Genomic DNA, 18,015 nt, shown 5'->3' on the forward strand with positions numbered 1-18,015 from the left:
CCTGAGCAGGCACTGCCAAGAGGTGTCCTGGAAAAGGGATGGCATTAAGCAACACAGCACTGAGCAGTTCATAGATGTCACCGGTGGGGGAACAGAGCCTCTTGCTGGTGATACAATTCACCAGAGAACAGCATCTTGCACATATGGGTGGCAGAGACCTCAGTTTCACTGCGAAGGGAGTTCTGTCAAGCAGTGTGGGACTGGGGTCCTGACATGTCCTGGTACACAGGTGTCTAGCAGCACCTGCTGTTCCTCTGGGCAATGACTGCTCATGGCAGAGATGTCAGTCCTGCTGTGCTTCATGCTTTAAATCTCTCCAGTCTTTTGGGTTCCTTAAGCAGTACTGAGGCAAAGGTATGCATGTCCTGGATTATGCACGGGGAAAGCCAGATGCTGCCAGCCACTCACAGAGCTCTCCACAGCAGAGAAAGAGCAGAAAATGCTGCAAAGACACATACAGGAAAGGGGATTTGCATGAACCAGAAGAGCCTCCAGGCAAGATAGAAAGTGATCCCTGATCTACTGTGTGTGAAGCATCATCACTTGAAAGTAAAAGACTATTAAAATATTTCCTCTGGCTTTAGCTCTTTTAGGAAGAAAAATAAAAAGGGAAGAGGGAAAGAAATTTGGACAAGGCAGCATGGAGGTGAGGGCCATGGCAGGCACTGAGACCACACCTTACACAGCCACAAGCAGCCAGGACAAGGGAACACACCTCTGTTGCTTCCCAGCACCCTGCTGCACTCTCCCCATTTCCCTTCAAGAAGTGAAGGTGGCACTTGTGAGTTGGAGTGCAGCCACAGCAGACCATCAGCTGTGGAACTGCCATCTCCCAGTAGCAGCAGTGCCCCAGCTCCACCCTGGCCTGGAGGTTTCCTCAGCTGCTGACTTCTGCCATTTGCAGGGACTCGCCTCCCTGCCAGCTCTAACCAGCCAGGTCAGCCCACACTAAAACACCAACACATGCTGTAACACATCTTACAGGCACAGGCAGAGGGCCTCACCCTGCCCAAATGCCAACACACTGTGCTGGGGTGCACGGATGCCATGGCATTCCCAGCTAAAGCACATGGCAGCATTGGCCACCTATGATGAACCTACAGAGAGAAACTCTTGCATCGCTCAGCCCCCATTTTATCTACCTTACCTAATCTCAGAGATGATCCAAAAAACTCTACTGCTATGTTACTTTCTTTTCCTTTTAGGACATTTAGTGAGAAGCATTTTTTCTCCAGAGCTTCATCTGCCTTGGCTGTGCAGCCTGAGTCCACTGCTCAGTGTATCACACTGTTTCTCCAGAAGACACTGCCTCTCTGGATCACAATGGCTCTCAGTGGGTTGCTCATCCCCTCCTGACACCCTGCCAGGCTCCAGCCTCCTGTCACCAGAGGAGCACATGCCACAGGCCAGCCAGACAAACGCTGTAAGAGATGGTGGGACAGGGGATTCCCCACTGTGGTTACACCGAGGTTGGATGTGGGACTGAGAGCAGGCGAGAAGGGTGCCCTGGCATGGCAGAGGAGACCAGGCAACAGGAGAGGAAGGTCCACAAGTCACAAGCCAGGATCAGCTTCACTTCCAATCCCTCAGCCTCAGCATCGATGATGCTCCAGGTTAGGAACAAGGCAGCCCACACAACACCGATGCTACACACAGTCTGTTGAGGGCTGGTGGCTCTCAGAACAGGGACCTCACCACTGTCCCATCTGCCGGTCCCACCCAGCATGCCCAAGGGATGGGACTGCCCCATAAGGGGACCCAATGATGTAGGCTTGGGGGTCTGGTGGAGGACACCCCCTGCCTCAAGCCACGCATCGCCCGCGACAGCACAGGGAGAGCCCACACCTGGCGAAGCTGTAGAAAAGGAAATTGTCCCATTTAATGACCTCGCCCCCGTAACACAGACGTGAGCGCATCGCCGACGGGCGGCAAAGCAAAGTGCACAGTGAGCGGGACTTGGCCCCCAACCCGGAGGAGGGGTGGGAGGGCTCAGGGTGCCCGGCATGGCAGGGGCACCAGCCAGACACCCAGCCAGCAGCAAGGACAGAGAGAGCCCTGGGCTCAGTCCAGTTGGCACCAGTGTCAGGTCCAGTTTGCAGGGAGGTACGGCTCTCGTTCAGCTCCGTGTAGCGCAGGGAGGGCAAGGGGCAGGTCAAGTGTACCAGGACGGAGGCCAGAGGAGGTGGGTCTGGGGGGGCCTGGGAACAGGTCCTGGAGAACGCCACCGTGGCAGGTTTGGAGCCTCCCTGCCCGAACCACGGTTTAACCAAAGCAGGAAAAGGGAATAGAGAAGGGGCTGAAGGCAGAGCAGCCCGGGCAAGGGCCCTCAGGTCTATCTAGCTATTCCCATTTGCAAGGTATCCGGTGAGGGGGGTGTGTGGGATCTGCCAAGCACCCCAAAATGGGAGTGAGCCTGGGTGACAGACGTTTACCAGTGGTTCCACGTCCCTGACAGTCTCTCCCAGGCGTGACTCAGGCACCCCCATGCCAGGAAGGGGGTCCAAGGGAGCAGGGCCTCCCCTCATTATCTGATAGAAGCATCGCTGGGTGGATCACGGTCCGATTCCTCACTCTCCTCATTCGGGGCTGACTCGCTGTTGGAGCTCGGGGTGAAGGCAGGAGACTTTCTGCAGAGAACAGCAAAGGGCAGCGGTCACAGCATCACCCAGGAGGAGGGAAAGGACCCCGTTTGGTGTGGGCAGGGGGCAGGACAGCAGGAGTGAGAGAAGCTGAAGTGCCCCTCTTGCTCCTCTGGGGAGTATGAGTCTGTGGAAATCCCTGGGGGCCGGGGAGGGTGTTCCAAAGGACACCAATCAAGAGGTCAAGAGCATGGAGCAGAGCTGGGCAAAATGCTGGAGGGGTCTGTCCAGAGCAGGACCCTGACAAGGCATGTAAGGCTAAGGGTCTGTGAAAGCCCACCACAGAGGTCCCTAGCTTGAAGCCACCCTGGCTCCACAGGCCTTTGGGGACTTATACAATATCCCTGCAACAATGGCAGCACCTCTCTCCATCGGGGGTGTCTGGCTTCACCTCTCAAAACAGACTCCTGTTTGCAGCCCACCTTCTGCAGAGGTGGCACCATGACCTGAGCGGAGGCTGGTCACCAGGAGTCCAACAGCCTCTGGAAGCTGCCCTCACTCCATGCCACATTAGGGCAGTGCAGGAGTCCTTCAGCTCCCACTCACCACCACCCTGGCTCCAGAGCATGGGTATCCCATCCCTCCTGCTAAGCTCACCTGTCCCCAGACTGGGTGATGAGCCGCCGGCAAGTCTCCATCTGCACGTCCAAGCCTCGCTTCATGCTGCACATTTCCATGTACTCGTGAAGGTGCCGGTTCATGTCGTTCTTGGCTGTGGCCAGTTCCAGCTGCACAAGGGAAATGGTGCAGAGATGAGCCCAGGGCACAGCGCAGTGTAGGGCAGTGGGCACAGCCAGACCAGGGGCTGCTACCCCCATTACCAATGGTCTGCTCCAGCATTGTTTCTCCCTCCCCCAGGGATCCACTCCCCCATTTCACACCCTTCTGTGCTATGCCCTTCCCACTTCCTCATTCTCCCACCTCTATTTGGTCGATGGTTTCCTGGTACTCCTTCTCACGGCTCTTGAACAGTGACTCCGTGTCCTTGATCACCTTCTCCAGGCTGTCGTCCTGCTGCTGAGGAGAGCAGACAGCATGTTTAGAGGCAGGGAGGTGTCCAACATGAGGAATCAGAGGCAAGACAGAAAGAGAAAGAACTGGCAACACTGGGAAAAGAGGAAGAAACATATACAGTGTAGCGCATAGAAGGCATGAGTCAGTTCTGCCAACATGGAGTTAGGAGACCTAGGACTCGCCACGCTGGGCACTGAACACATCAACCCAGAACAAGCCCAGCAACGCACAGAAGCTTTGGAGAGCACAGACCATTTCCAAGCATTACACATCCCCAGGGGACTGCTGGGGGCCAAAGATGTTGGACGACAAGGGCTTTAGCCAGACACTGCTTGGGCAGTTTTTCTGCACACTGGGCAGATGGGCTGGAGAACATGAGCAAGGGATCACCACAGACCAGCCCAGTCAGAGGAGGTCTTCTCTTCTGGGAGGACTGTGGCTCCCCTATGTGTGTGGGCCACGTTCTCAGCACATTCTTCAGGCTACAGGTCCCTGGTGTGTCTCTAACAGGGAGACCTCAACAAGGATGCAGTAATGTATTCATGTATTTGTGTAGAAAGGGTAGGAAAGCATCTGTACAGGCCTGAAAAGGCATAGACGAGTCTGGTTTTTGAGGGAGCATCTTCCCAGGCTGAGGCAGGACCACGTGTCCCAACCCAAGGCTGGATCCCCAAGGGGACCTGACACCACCATTACCTCCCCCTGCACCTCTGCGGCTGCAATGGCATATCCAGAGAAGTCCTCCCAGAGGAGCAGCGTTTCTTCTGTCTCCTCCCACGTGAGGCTGTCACAGTCATCTTCAAAGTCATACTCCCTCCTGGGGGCAAGGGAACAGCACATCAGAACCCAGCAGGAACACCATGGCAGGCAGGGGCTGAGTCGGTGCCGAAAGCCTTGCTCCCGCTCATGAGCTTGCAGGGCTGCAGCTCTTGGGAGGTCTGGCCAGGGTGAACTCAAGTGTGCCCAAACCCAACACATGATGGGGAGGGGCTATATGGTCAGAAGCCCCCGAAAATTCAGGCAGGGACTCCCAAAATATGGCAAGGGGTCAAGAGATGGGGAGCTGGTCCAGCTCCCACCCACAGCACGGGTGGGCTCAGGACTCCCAAGGGGGTCAGTCCCACTGTGCCACAGAGCACAGGGTGTACATACTCCACAGCAGCACCTCCCATCTTGCCCTCAGCTGGGAAGGGGAGCTGCAGACCACCCCTGCCCTCCCCATCCCAGGCACCAGCCGGGAGCCTGATGCCAGAGCCTGGCGCAACACCGTCGGCAGAGGAGCGCAGCAGCCGCACTCACAGCTGGTTCAGCATCCTCTGCATTTCCTCATTGATACTCATGGCAGTGGTCTCATCCTCCTCTTCCTCTTCAGGTTTTCGGGAGGCATCACTCTCTGATAGTGAGGTGTCTTCGTCGCTGACCTGCTTGCGCTCCCGCTTCCGCCCCACCGAGGCTGGGACCTTAACGGGAGACAAGTGCAGAGACTACAGAAACGAAGCCGGGTCCGAGGTCAGGAGCAGGTAGTTGGGAGGAGATGGAGGGGAAAGGAATGGTGGAGGGACAGAAAGGCAGGGAAAGAGAGAAAGACAGAAAGAAAAGAAGGAAGAGAAGAGAGAGAGAGAGAGAGAGAGAGAGAGATGGGCTCATTATGATCAGGTTAAAGGTGGATGCAATGGATAAAACATGGTTTTAGCATTTTTTAAAATTAAAACTAAGCAACTAAAAATGGAATCTATGAATCTGATGAGAAAAAACAATGTGGTTTTACTGCAGAAAAACTCAAATCACCCACCACCCCAGTCCAGAGACAGAGAAACACAGTGACAGAAACAGGAAAAAAGAGAGTCTGAAAAAGGTGAAATATGTCAATATATACAGTCCGACCTTATTTATAGTAAGTTTAAAATTTGTAAAATTTCCCAACTGAATGAAACTAACCAGTTGCTTCTGTAGGGACAAAGAGCGAAACAGAAAGGCAGCAACATCCAGAAAGAGAAAAGAGACAGAGACAGAGAAGAGAGACAGAGAGAAGATGACGGAGAGGGGAAGGGGAAGGAGAGAGATGGAATTAGAGACAGACGCTCGAGCAACTCGTCTCCCTCCTGTAGCTGTTCCCCTACCACTATGGTGTCCCCGGGCCCAACACAATAGGTCAGCAAGAGGCTGAGGGGACTCTTGATGCCCAAAGCAACATCTGGAGCTTTCCACCTCCTCTCTGTGCCCTTTAGCCTGGTCCTCCCGAGAGAGACAGAAAGCAAGGGACTGCAAGGAGTGAGGGTGAGGGTGAGGGTGACCAAGAGTCTCCCCTGGCAGGGGTCTGGTGTTGTCTCTTCTACCTCCTTTGAGAACTCTCTTCCCCAGAGCCAGCAGCTGAGCCTGGAGCAGCATCAGGCGCTTCTCACCTGAAACATCTTGATCATGTCCTCGCAGTTCCTCTGCTGTGCCACGTCGCACAGCTTGGCAGTGATGTCGATGCGCCGGCAGATGTCCATGTCCACCTTCATGGCCTTCTCTTGGATCTTTGTGTCCAGCTCTGTGATGTTCTGAACCCACAGCATCACAGGAAGGGGACAAAGGAGGAATATTAGGCAAGGCAAACAGCAATCACTGCCCCCACTTTCCTGCTCATGCAGGACCGCATCCACATCTCCACTTTGCTCACGGCACCCTGCCAGACCACCTCCGTGCTGGTTGTGCCCCATCAAGGAACTGCTTTTCTACACAGCCCCACTGCTCACGTAGGACCAGCTGTGGGCTCAGAGAGGGGTTAGGGACTCACATTGCTCATCAGTCCCTTGAAGACAACAAGCTCTGCCTTGAGCTGCTCCACCTTCATGGCCAGCTCCTCCTGGCAAGCTTCAGCCTCCTGGGCTTCCTGCCCCAGGCAGAGGGAGACAAGCAAATCAGCATTGGGGGGGGCAGCTGCATTGCAAAGGAAGTGGGGGACAGCAGAGCTTACCTCCTGCAGCTCAGTCACCCGGTCCTGAAGCTGGACACGCACTGTGTACTCCTCTTCCCATCTAGGGAGACAAACGTGCTGGTCAGATCCTATCGGCCTCGCCTCGCTGGCTGCCAAAGAGAGAGGACGGAGCAGCAGCTGCTCACCCCAAAGCTATCCAAGAGGGTGGGATGACGGCACCGGGGTGGGAAGGAGAACGTGCCCAAGAATGCATAGCCTCTCATGTTCAGGCGATGGCAGCTGCCAAGTGCATCAGCCCCGCTGGCCACGAACTCTGCCCCACCACGGCTGCCCACCCTGCGACGGGGGGAGCTGGGGACACCGACACAGGCTGTACTGCACACTTTGCCACACTGGGGCTGGCCCACGGCCTGATGCAGCCCACTGGCCTCTCCATCCACCCCCGAGCCCCTCAGCCCTGGGTCACATGAGGTTCAGCTCCAACACACAACAACAGGTTTGCAGATGTTGCAGAGTTGCCTCCTGTGCCACATTTTTGTGACCATATTTGTGTGTCTGCAGTGTTGCAGCTCAGACTGTCCAGAAGCACAAAATCCAATCTTGACGCCAAACCACCTCACGGTGTGAGTGACCACGATATGCACCACATGAAGAGCTGCTCTCCGCCTGTACCAATGCAGAGGGCCGCCCTGTGCTGGGCCACGCTGCCTGGGCAGGAGCACAAGTGTCCTTGGTTCTACTGCCGCATAACAGGTTGGATCAAAGAACATTGTTTCATCCTAGAAGGAAGCAGGATAGGGTGTCTCAGTTTACACCAGGCTGGCTGGTGGGTACTGTATTAGGCTCTGCAGCTTTGAAAGCGGCTGACCTGCAAGGCGCCCAGCCTTGCTATACAAAGACACATCCCCTAGCAATTATATTATATTTCACTGCATGAGATCGTCCTCTTAGATCATGCTGCAGTGTTGGCCCACTCCACAGTCTATTGGGAGGCCATGAAGCTGCACTGCTCTTTGCTGAGTGACTATCCCATAGAGCAGGTGGGCTGGCAAGTGCTGTGGTGTGGCATAGGGCAGGGCTGCTGCATTCTTATCTGGCTCCTGGCTTCTCTGGGAGCACCAGATTTTTCCCAGAAAGTAAGACTACTCTGGGAAAGCAACCAGAGCTGGACCCTTCCTGGTGCAGTGATCTCTGGTTTCTATTTAATGCTTGCAAGCACCAACACAGACACTGTGACTCTGCATGAGGACATGAAAAATCTCTCTTCTCACTTACACCAAGTTTGAACAATAAATCCTAAGGTCTAGGAAATCAGAAAGTATATGAGAAGCCCTCACACTTGTTATCTCAGGGTATCTGGACAATCTGACAACATGGGAGAGCCCTGGCTTATGAATTTCTAAGCTCTTAAAGCTACCAATGCTGCTCCTTACTCAAACAAGGACAAAGTGTACACTCCTCCTATTGATGTTGGATCCATACCACAGCTCCAGAAGGGGAATCAAAGGGGGTTCCCATCCCTTTGGGGAAAGAGAGAGATAAAGGGAAAAGAAAGAAGAAAGTTAAAAGGTAGAATTGCCCTTATATGGGAGCTGCTCAAACAAGGCCTTCCTCGCCAGGGACAAAAATGCCTTCCACCACAAGAAAAAAATTTGCAGCATCTTTCTCTGTGAGGCACTTCCTCTTTTTTGGTCCCCGCCTCCCTCCAAATCTCTATATATCCCAGACTCACTGGGAGAGTAAAGCACAGCTGCAAATCCTGGTAAGAGTTCACTTCATACCAGTGGTATGGAAGATGAGTTCAGATCAGATAAACAGCAATTTAAAGGCAGAAGGAGACAGCGATTCACCCCACAAGAGACAAATCTATGCACCCATCCATTATGAACCTCTCACCCTCTCCTCTTCTGCCTGGCTCCTTCCCTGCTCCCTCCTGCAATGCACCACTCCTAATAATAACCTGCCTGCAGCACTGCACCCGTAGCCCAGTGCGGCCGGCGGCCGTGCCAGGTTGCTGCCAGCTGGAAGCAAGGCTGCCCCACGCAACCCCATGGCCACCAGTGCATGCCAAGGGAAGATGTGGGTCCTTCCTGCACCACTGCAAAGCAACAACCTGCCCAAAGGCTGAAACGCAGAAGGCAGAGAGCAAGGGCAGGAGGGTCCCAGCAGCAGGCAGACCCGACCATCTCCTTGCCAGCCATGGAACAGCCCTCCCCTAAAGCCGGTGACATGAAAAGATGCAGTGCTGTCCCTACAGCATCCCCCCACACAGGTGTGTCCCCTCAACAAGTTCACTTAGCAATATAAACAACTCCCTCATCTTTAAAAATCCTGTTCACTGCAAGAGGCACTGGGGTGCCTCACCCTACCCACGGTTAGTGCACACTGGTGCTTTGGGCTGCTCTTGCCATGTCTGAAGTAGGTCTGAGCTTCACCTTAGTGGTGAAGGCCCTGTAACCTGGCACAGCTCCTTGGAGGGCAATTACAACAATGAAAGACATTCTTGAGGCCTTTTAATAAACAAGGGGGCTTATAAAAATGATGGAGAGAGACTTTTTACCAGGGCCTGCAATGACAGGACAAGGGGCAATGGTTTTAAACTGAAAGAAGGTAGGTTTAGATTAGACCTAAGGATTAATTTTTTTATCATGGTGGTGAGACACTGGAGCAGGTTGCCCAGAGAAGCTGTGGATGCCCCATCATTGGAAATGTTCAAGGTTAGGGCTTTGAGCAACCTGATCTAGTGAAACCTCATGGCAGGCGGGTTGGACTAGGTAATCCTTAAAGGTCCTTTCCAACCCAAACTATTCAGTGACTCTAACACACTGTGTTATAACACTGCTCACCCCACATCTCCAGCATGTCCTTGCAACACGCAAGATAAAAACTACTTGTAAATACAGATGTAGCAGAAAACATAAACCTGATGAGACTCCCAGATCCCCAGCACTTAGCAGGTCTGTATGATATTCACAGGCACCTTTCGCCCCTCTCCAGGCCACCCAGCCTCAGTCCACTCCCCCCAAGTGCAGCTTCTGCAAGCCTCTCTCCTGCTGCTGCACCTATTCTCATCCCTCCCTATAGCCCCTGCACCCCTCCTAGATCACTGACTTGAATTTCAGGCCCTTGTGTATCCAGAGAGAAGCTCCTGCTGCACTGCTCCAAGTGCTGCGGGCTGCATAGCAGCAACGCTGCCCTGAAGAAAGCACAAGCTCAAGCACCCAAGCCACAGGTCATAAACCGGAAAGTCCTGTGTTAATATGGTCTCTTCCATCTGCTACCAGGCAGGTGGCAAAGGCATGACACCAGCTGCACTGTCCCCGTGGCAGATCACAGCCCACCATGGCAGGGAAGTCTCAGCTCCCTGGGGATGTTGCTGTCAGGCCTCAGCATGGAAAAGGGTGTGGAAATGGGATCCTCCTGTCCCATTCCCCTGTTTGGGACCTGGCTGTTCCCATCAGAAAGTTCTCAGTGCTGGGTAGGGTCTGGGGGTGGGGTCTGCTTTCCCCCAGCTCCTGGTAACACACTCCAAAAATAGATCCCAACAACAACATTGGCTCATAGCAGCTTGTGGTGCTCCCTCTGCTCACCCTCAGCAGTCCCTCTGTCACCCTCTCTGCAGCCTTCCCCAAAGCCCACTTTCCAGAGCAGGATGACCCCTAAAAGCTCTCAATTCTCTAAAGTTTCAGCAGCATCAACAAACCCAACTTGGTCCTCTCTGACTGACCCCCTTTGTGGCTCAAGCTGTCCAGGCCAAAAAGGTGGCTCCAGCTCTCTGGTATATGATCTGAAAATGCAAGGCAAGGAGCGCAGCTCGCCCCTGGAGAAGGAGCCAGACCCTTGGTTTAATAATAAAAAGCCTAAGGTACACACGGTAATCATTGGGAAAGAAGAGATGCCAACTCTTCCTTTCCATGTGCCTTGCTTGGTGCCTTCAGAGCATCTGACAGTCAAGTTTGCTCAGCCAAAGCCTTATAAAGCCAAAAGCGTAAGGTGTCATCTTGGATCCCCAGCCTTGATCTTGGCACCAGAGCCCACAGCTGTGCAGAACTGGTCAGCAGCACAGCTCCCGTGGGTAGTTGGGTGCATAATCAGTTACTTTGAACTGGTTCTAAAGCACCATAACTTCCGAAAAAGAAAATCAGTCTGTCTGATGGTGTCAGTCGCAGCGACGCTCTCACCCGGCGCCGTGCCCTGACCCTGCGACGCCAGCCCCTGCCTGATCTCATCCTACGTGCAGCTCTGGGAGCAGCCTCGGAAACTGGCCTGAAACAAAAGCACAGCCGGCGCGATGGGAGAGCAGCAGCCACCCTGCACGGGAAAGAAGAACCGGCCAAGAGATTAGCTTTGCATTCTGCTTCATCCTTCTCCAAGGCACATGCCAAGCCACAGCTATTTTGGGTCCAGAGGAAAGCCCCGGAGGAGTGTGGTGCTCCAGCACAGCTCTCTGCTGCGAAGGCCAGCTTGAGATCACTGGGGAGGGAAAGGGCCTGGGGGAGCCAGCTACCCTGCTGCAGGGCTTCCGGACATCTTCCGACATATCCAGAGAACACTCCTCTTCCCAGCAGCCTTTTTCAATCCAAACCCGCTCACTGCTGCATGCCCACCTTCCTCACCTACTTTCTGGCTGCTCCTCCTTCCCCATTGTTTCCAGATTCTCTCCCCTCTAAAACACATCTCCTGGAGTCATGTTATTCCTTCCCTGCTTGGAAAGGTATTTCTAGTCCCTCATGCCGGGTTGATAAGATGGAAAAAGGGTCAACGAGCATCCCGAGAGGGTTCACAAACGAGGAGGCAAGTGAGGAGACCCAGGCATAGACAAATGCTTTCAGGCGTTCCCATTTTTGCTTTGCAATCCCATCTCTCGCTGCCTGGAGCCCACGCTCCCGGAAAGTCTGAAGAGGGCTGTCTCCTTCCCTCCCTGTTTCTCCCGCACAGCGCCCACCGGGCAGAGCCCTACAGCCTCCCCGGCGATGGTTTCGGTCCCTCGGGGGATGCTGCTGGGACCCCTCGCTCCCGCCGCCCCTTCTCACCTGCGTTTGTACTCGTCGCGCTCCCTCTTCACCTTGGCCAGCACATTGTAGAGGGCCCGGATCTCCGGGGTGATGGTGTCGATCTGCACGCCCACCCCGTCGGGATGGACCCAGGAGACTCCCGGTCCCTGCACCAGGGTGGTCTCGGGCCCCGGGCCGAGCCGCCGGGCTTGCGAGAAGGACCAGATGGTGCCGGGCATGAAGCGGGAACCGGCCGAGAAGGCAGAGGGCTGGGCGGGGGCGCCGGGGCGGCAGCCGGGGGACCCCAGCGCCCGGGCGGGCCCCAGCCCCAGCCCCGGCCCCAGCCCCAGCCCCAGGGTGCGGATGGGACCCACGAAGCCGGTCTGCACCGCCTGGTCCCGGCGCGGGGGTCCGCGGCCGCGGCCGCCCGCCCCCTCCTCCAGCGCCTGCTGCAGCTGCTTCTCCAGCTGCCGGTTGCGCCGCTCCAGCTCGTGGACCTTGGCCAGGAAGCAGCGGAACCGCAGGTTCAGCGTCTTCAGGACGCTGATGTTGGAGCCCAGGTCGTTGCGGAGGGCCATGGCGGCGGGCGGCGCGGGGAAGGGGCCGGCGGGCGGCTCCCCCGGCAGGGGCTCGGCGGCGGGCGGCGGCGGCAGCTCGGGGCCCGGCAGCCCCTGCTGCTCCTGCGGCAGTAGGAAGAGGTTGGGACCGAAGAGCGGGTTCATGGCGGCGGCGGGACGGGGCGGGGAGCTCCGGGGGTGTCGGGGGGATGCGCCCGGCCGGCCCCGGCGGCGGGGGTGCGGCTTCCGCTGCGGCGGGGATGCGGCGGCGGCGGCGGGCGCGGAGAGCCGCCCCCCGCTCCCCGCCGCCGGCCCCGGGCGGAGCGAGCAGAGGAGGGGACACGGCAGAACCTCCCTTTCCTCACCCGGCCCCCGAGCCCCGCGGAAGGAGGGGGCGGCTCGGCTTCCCCGGACGGTTTCGGGGCGCCCCGGGGCGAAGGGATGCGGGGGGTCCGGCAGGATCCGGCGGGCACGATCCCGGGGGAAAGTCCCGCTCCAGCACCGCTAGCTAAGTCCCGCCGGGTACTAATTCCCGTCATCAGCCCAGCAACAGCACAGCGTGCCTCTGTCTCTTCCTTTTTATTTTTTTTTTATTCGCATTGCATAGAATTTAGTGCTTTCCCCAGGGCTGCTTCCCTTAAAGAGGGCATAACTTTCCCTCTGCACTCCCGAAGCCCTCTGTTTATGCTTCCTGGAGCCCCACAAGGCAGCCTTGCCCCTGCTCTGCCAGCAGCCCGCCTACGGAGAGCTGCCACTGGATAATGGCGAGCCAGAGGGCAGAGGAGGCTGTGTGGAGGCAGCCAGCCTCTCAGATATCATGCTTGGCTTGCAACTGGCTTCCTTCTTCCTTGCTCAATGAACAGCCTCGGGTCTTATATCGTGCCCCGTATTTTAGCCTTCTTTAGGTCTTTCCTTGCAGTCTCTCCCTCCCTGACCCTAACCCCAGGTCAATATTGCGAAAAGCACTGGCATTGCCCCTCACCCTGTTATCCATTTATGGACACCTGTGTTCCCTTGATGTCTGTGTGCTCCTGGCCAGTTGCCCCAAGACTTCCACTGCAGACCTGAGCCGAGTGTGGCACTTGAGCTACGTGGCCTCCGAGGTCTCAGCTGAGCCATCAGCAAAGGGTGAGCGAGCAGTGGGTTTGAATTAGGGAGATGACCAGCACCACACTACATTGAGCTCTGTGGAAGGAGTGGGCGTGCTCCAGTATGGTGGTGTGCTACAGCCCTCCCATTGGCATCCAAGGTATGACTGAATCCACACTTCCAGAGACTTACCAGCCCCACTGAAGATGGCTGGCTTTGTGAGTCTTGACCGAGTCTGCCTATTACATGTTCCCTGCTGCCTCTCCTTCAGGGTTACAGGTCTCCTCCATCCCTCCATTACTCTTCTGCCTTCCTGGCCTGGGAGCAGGCTAAATCAAATTTGTTTCCTTCTCCTGACTTGCTGTGTCCAGTATCACTTATGTCTTCTGACCTGCCTGTCTCCCCTGTCCTGTCCATGCCTCTAGGCTCCCCACAGCAGCCCCCAGTTGCATTTATACTACCTCCTATCCCACCACTAACCTGACTGCATCCTCCCTGGCGCACTCATGACCACTGGAACTCATAACTGGATTTTGGTCCCTCCCAGATGTGGTTAGGTTGGGAAATGAAGTGAGCTTTCCTTCTCTGTCACCTCCTTTTTTTAACATTTTTCCTCTTCTTAAGTAGCTGTTCCCTTGCTCTTCCTCTGACCAGAGAGGCTGAGCTGTGGCACACAGTGCTTTTGTCAAGGGAGAGGAGGGCAGGAGGGCTTTCCTCACGGACAGGCACAAGAGATCCCCGTCTTCCAAACACCAGCACTGAAACAGCAGACAGTAGGGAACCATATGCCCAGCAGCAATACTACTGAATGAACAGCCAGAGAAAAGAGAAGGACAGGTGGACAAAAGGGATCCCAGTCAAGAAGCTTGTTTTGAAGCAGCGGTGGCAGCTCCAGCTTGGAGACCTCCCAGGACATGCCCGTTTAACAGTCACTGACATCCCTTCACCCACCCCCCAGGCTGCCACAGCCTGCCTGCACGCCTGGCAGCCCGCGTTTTCTGCCAGCATCCTCCTCTTGCACACACTCCTGATTTTACCCCTCCATACCTGTTGCACCCAGGTGAGCAGGGTCAGGCAGGGGTGATCTGCTGTTGCATGCAGCCAGCAGGGAGCACAGGCAAGAGCAATGCCACAAACCGTGGAGCAAGTGCTCTCCCAAGCTCTGCTTGGCCTGCTCCTGTCCTGATAGGGAAACCTGGCACACGGAGATGATTAATGAAATGCCAGTGGAGGAAGGCATTGCCATCTATCAGGGAAAGCTTTTCCACCAGGAGGCTAGCACAGTGCTGGAGCAGGTGGTGGGATCTCCATCCGTGGTGGTTCTCAGGGCTCAGCTATGCAAATCCACAGCGATGTGACCTAGTGCTGGGACAGTCCTGTGTACAAGCAGGGATGGAGCTACAGACCTACAGCACCTCTTCCCACCAACACTCCTGCTGTCTCTTGGAAAGGACAGGGCAGTGTGGAGCCTCCTTTTTTTTCTAACTAACTTCCCTTGCTTGGGATACTTGCTGAGTAAAGGATTCCTACTGACACAGAAGATGGCTAGGGCAAAGGGCCAACTTTAGTTACTCCTGAGGAAGCCCAGAACCTAGAGAAAATCCTGCTACCCAGTGGACCACAGCACCCCTCCACTGGGCCTCAATCTCACTGCAGCACAAGAGTTCCTTCTCCTCATCTTCCCTTCTTTGTTCACCAAGAAGGCACCTCTCCAGCTTCTGCCCCCACTTTATCAGCTCAGGGTCAGCAGTGGCACTGCTGGACCATACCTGCTGACATGCAGAGCTCCTCACCACAGCTCTTAAAATCATCCCTGTAGCCAATGTAAAAATATACACTTCTTCACAAACATGCTGATGTTTATCTTACTTCCACGGATTTTAAGGCCAAGAAAGAAGCATCGCTTTTTCTGACCCTGTGCAAAACAGACAGTGGAAATTTTTGTAGCTCAGGTCAAGTAATTGTGTGGGACTGTGTCTCTAATTGCTGACAGCACAGTAAAAAGAGATTGAGCTTCTACCATTAGTGTCTGTGGAAAAATGAAGGTAGATTCCCCAGGTGGCTAATGCCCTATTAAAATCACATGCCTCATTTGGATTTGCCTAGTTATAACATCCATTGCCACGTTGCAATGCTCCTGCTCTCCCAGATCTCAGAACCTCTTGCTAGCTAATGCATCCTCCTTGCAAATGTGCTTCATAGGTGAAACCTGTTCAAATTAGCTCCACAGCTTTCATGGAGGCTCTTTCTTTTAAGGCTACATCTCATCAGTGTGTCTATACCTCATTTCCCTGCTCTCCTTCTCTCTGAGTACCTCAGTGGTACCTTCTCCCTTGCACCACACTGCTGGAACGTTTAAGTGGAAATTCTCCAAGTATGACCCCTAAAATTGGATAACCCCTCTGGTTATCCACAACCAGAGGCAGATGCTGCAATGAACACACAACTTTTGGGTACCTAGCTGCCTAGCAAAGCCATCAGCCCTGTCGGCTGCCTGGATTTGGGTGCAAATGTGAAAAAATTAGCACAGAGGAACAGCTACCAACAGCAGCTGGGTGATCGCCACAGTTACCAACACACAGAAAAATACGTGTCTAATGGCAAAGGAGGGAAGGGATTTTCTTCTAAAAACCACCAGTCCAGGAGGGAGTTTTGGAGGCAAGTCTTCATGTAAAGGCAGTTCTAGGCGCTACAGCCAAGAGACCAGGGCCTAACTGACCTTACCTTCTCAGCAGTTCCCCACTGATTCCATCACGCAGGTGGGACTTAGAGACAACCTCTTTGGGAGCTCTCCGTATCCTCCCTAGCAGGGATGGACAGCCTGGGGGAGCAAAGCCTGCTGATGGGACCTTGGTCATTTGTGGATTCAGCCCCTACAAAAGTGTATGTATCCATGGGTGTTATGTATAATACAGTGTGTGCTCAGAGATACAAATTTTACACCCAAGTCTCTGAAATGTGCAGTGTGGGATTTCAGTCCCTTCCCGTGGATACATCCAGACACGAGACAATACAACCACAGGCTGCCTGCCCAGCATAGAACAGACATTACAGCATATGACATCACTGGAATTAGTGACTGACACACAATGCTGCTCGAGTCTCTTCTTTCCATTATGCACCACTGTCCCCAGAAGTTTTTGTTTGCCTTCTAACATGCCGGAGGTACAGCAGCACAGTGCCCTACCTCTCCCTCCTGTCTTGCAGAGGTGAGCTGGCAGCACTCCGGAGCCTGGCAGGCAGGAGCTGCCAGCTGCCCGTCTTCATTGTATCCTGATAAGGCTTCTCCAATAGACTCTCTGTTTGGGGAGAAGGATTGTGCACAGTACAGTGGAACAGATATCATGACACATTATGCTGACTTCTCCCAACCAGCTTTTAATTTATGACAGCATTTTTACCCCTCAGATCTGCTTTCAGTCTTTGCTTTGCCTCAGTTCTTGCTTTGCTCTGCCTCAGTTCTTGCTTTGCTCTGCCTCAGCTCTCACAAGCCACGTTATCAGCAGCTTTCAGATACTAAAATACATTAAAGGAAGGTACTGAAAGGTGATCCAGCAGTCACGTTTTCCAGAAATCTCAGCTTTCAGGTAACAAAAGATTCCGACAGTAACAAGGCAGCTGCAAACACAAGTCTAATGTGACCAGCGGCCTTGTACCAGAAAGCAGAGGGAAGCCACCAAGCTTCATCCCCAGCTGCTGCCTCCCCAGTACCGCCTCTGAAGCTCGATGGCAGCGTTTCAATGCCACACTCAACATTACCTCTCTGAGCAGTGATAACTATAATGGCTGAAATAAAGAACAGAAGGGGAGCAAACCACCAAAGAGAGCTGAAAATCTCCCCTGTCTCTTCCCAGAAGAAGGCATGCCAAGAGAATGGAACGATGCTCAGCAAGAAGGAAGTTTTATTGACACAACTAAGCCAGCAGCTATTCCCACCTTTCAGAGGTGATTGACAATTTGAAGACCCACTAGAAACCAGACAGTTATGTTGGGATCCCAACCACGAACATTCTCTCCCTGCTGCTGGGGTTATCAAGATAAACTGATTCTCAAGCCAAGACTGCAGGTTAGCGTAGAGATCTTGACAGGCAGCAGCAGCAGCAAAGTGGGACAGGTAAGCATCGCTCCTGAAAGGACAGACCCATGGCTGGCCAGAGGTAAAAGCCCTTCCAGGTACACGTTGCCCTGTAGCTGGAAGATTGCCATATGGTTTGAGTTTTGACTTGTATGCTAAAATCCTGTATTTCATCACTCCTTAAAAGGGGAAACCTAGAACTGGAAAAGAAGGTTGGAGGAGAAGAGGCAGGACTCAGCCTACCTGGAAGCTCCTGTTCCCACACGCAGTGCAAAGCCTTTTGTGGCAAGGGCCCAGCTGAGGGAAACGAGGTGCCAGGCAGCACTCAGGACTCAACCTTGAGTGCACCGAGGAGCAGGCACAGCAGTGCCTGCAGGCACAGCAGGCACACCACCTCCCAGGGATGCAAGAGCCACAAAGCTGGGGCAGACCCATAGTCCATCTAAGCCCAGATACCAGTTTCCGGTGCAGGATGAGGACAGAGGAGTTTGTGACCAGGGTAAGTGAGCAGTGATCCCTCCTCACAACGCTCTCCAGGCTTTAGCAGTTCACAGCTTGTGGATGTACTGAGTCAGTTGTGTTTACCAACCATTACAAAAACCATTTTTCCTTGTGCATACAGCTGGGTTTTCAACCTGTATAAGTTGCTAACATCCACTGTATCCTGCAGAAAGGAGTTTCATGGCTACCTATACTTTTGGAGCATTTGATGGACCCTAGGGTTTTC

General features: G+C 54.4%; 1 protein-coding gene across 3 annotated transcripts; it reads right to left on the reverse strand.

The window, feature by feature from the left end:
* Window positions 1-1,656: 1,656 nt before the first annotated feature.
* On the reverse strand, window positions 1,657-12,304 carry IFFO1 (intermediate filament family orphan 1). Of its 3 annotated transcripts, none has more exons than XM_017814648.1 (10): window positions 11,607-12,304; window positions 6,613-6,673; window positions 6,433-6,528; window positions 6,056-6,196; window positions 5,592-5,600; window positions 4,953-5,113; window positions 4,350-4,470; window positions 3,561-3,653; window positions 3,237-3,367; window positions 1,657-2,627 (listed from the first exon to the last, which is right to left on the reverse strand). In XM_017814648.1, exons 1-10 carry the CDS (start codon window positions 12,287-12,289, stop codon window positions 2,525-2,527), a joined length of 1,599 nt encoding a protein of 532 aa, XP_017670137.1. In that variant the 5' UTR covers window positions 12,290-12,304; the 3' UTR covers window positions 1,657-2,524. The 3 variants fall into 3 exon arrangements, with proteins under 3 accessions (XP_017670137.1, XP_017670136.1, XP_017670138.1); XM_017814647.1 differs by having other exon boundaries at window positions 1,863-2,627; window positions 3,561-3,656; window positions 4,953-5,137; XM_017814649.1 differs by lacking the exon at window positions 5,592-5,600 and having other exon boundaries at window positions 1,863-2,627; window positions 3,561-3,656; window positions 11,607-12,289.
* Between the last annotated feature and the right edge of the window lie 5,711 nt (window positions 12,305-18,015).

The sequence above is a fragment of the Lepidothrix coronata genome, unplaced genomic scaffold (assembly GCF_001604755.1).
Source record: "Lepidothrix coronata isolate B3197 unplaced genomic scaffold, Lepidothrix_coronata-1.0 Scaffold46, whole genome shotgun sequence".
Classification (NCBI taxonomy): Eukaryota; Metazoa; Chordata; class Aves; order Passeriformes; family Pipridae; genus Lepidothrix; species Lepidothrix coronata.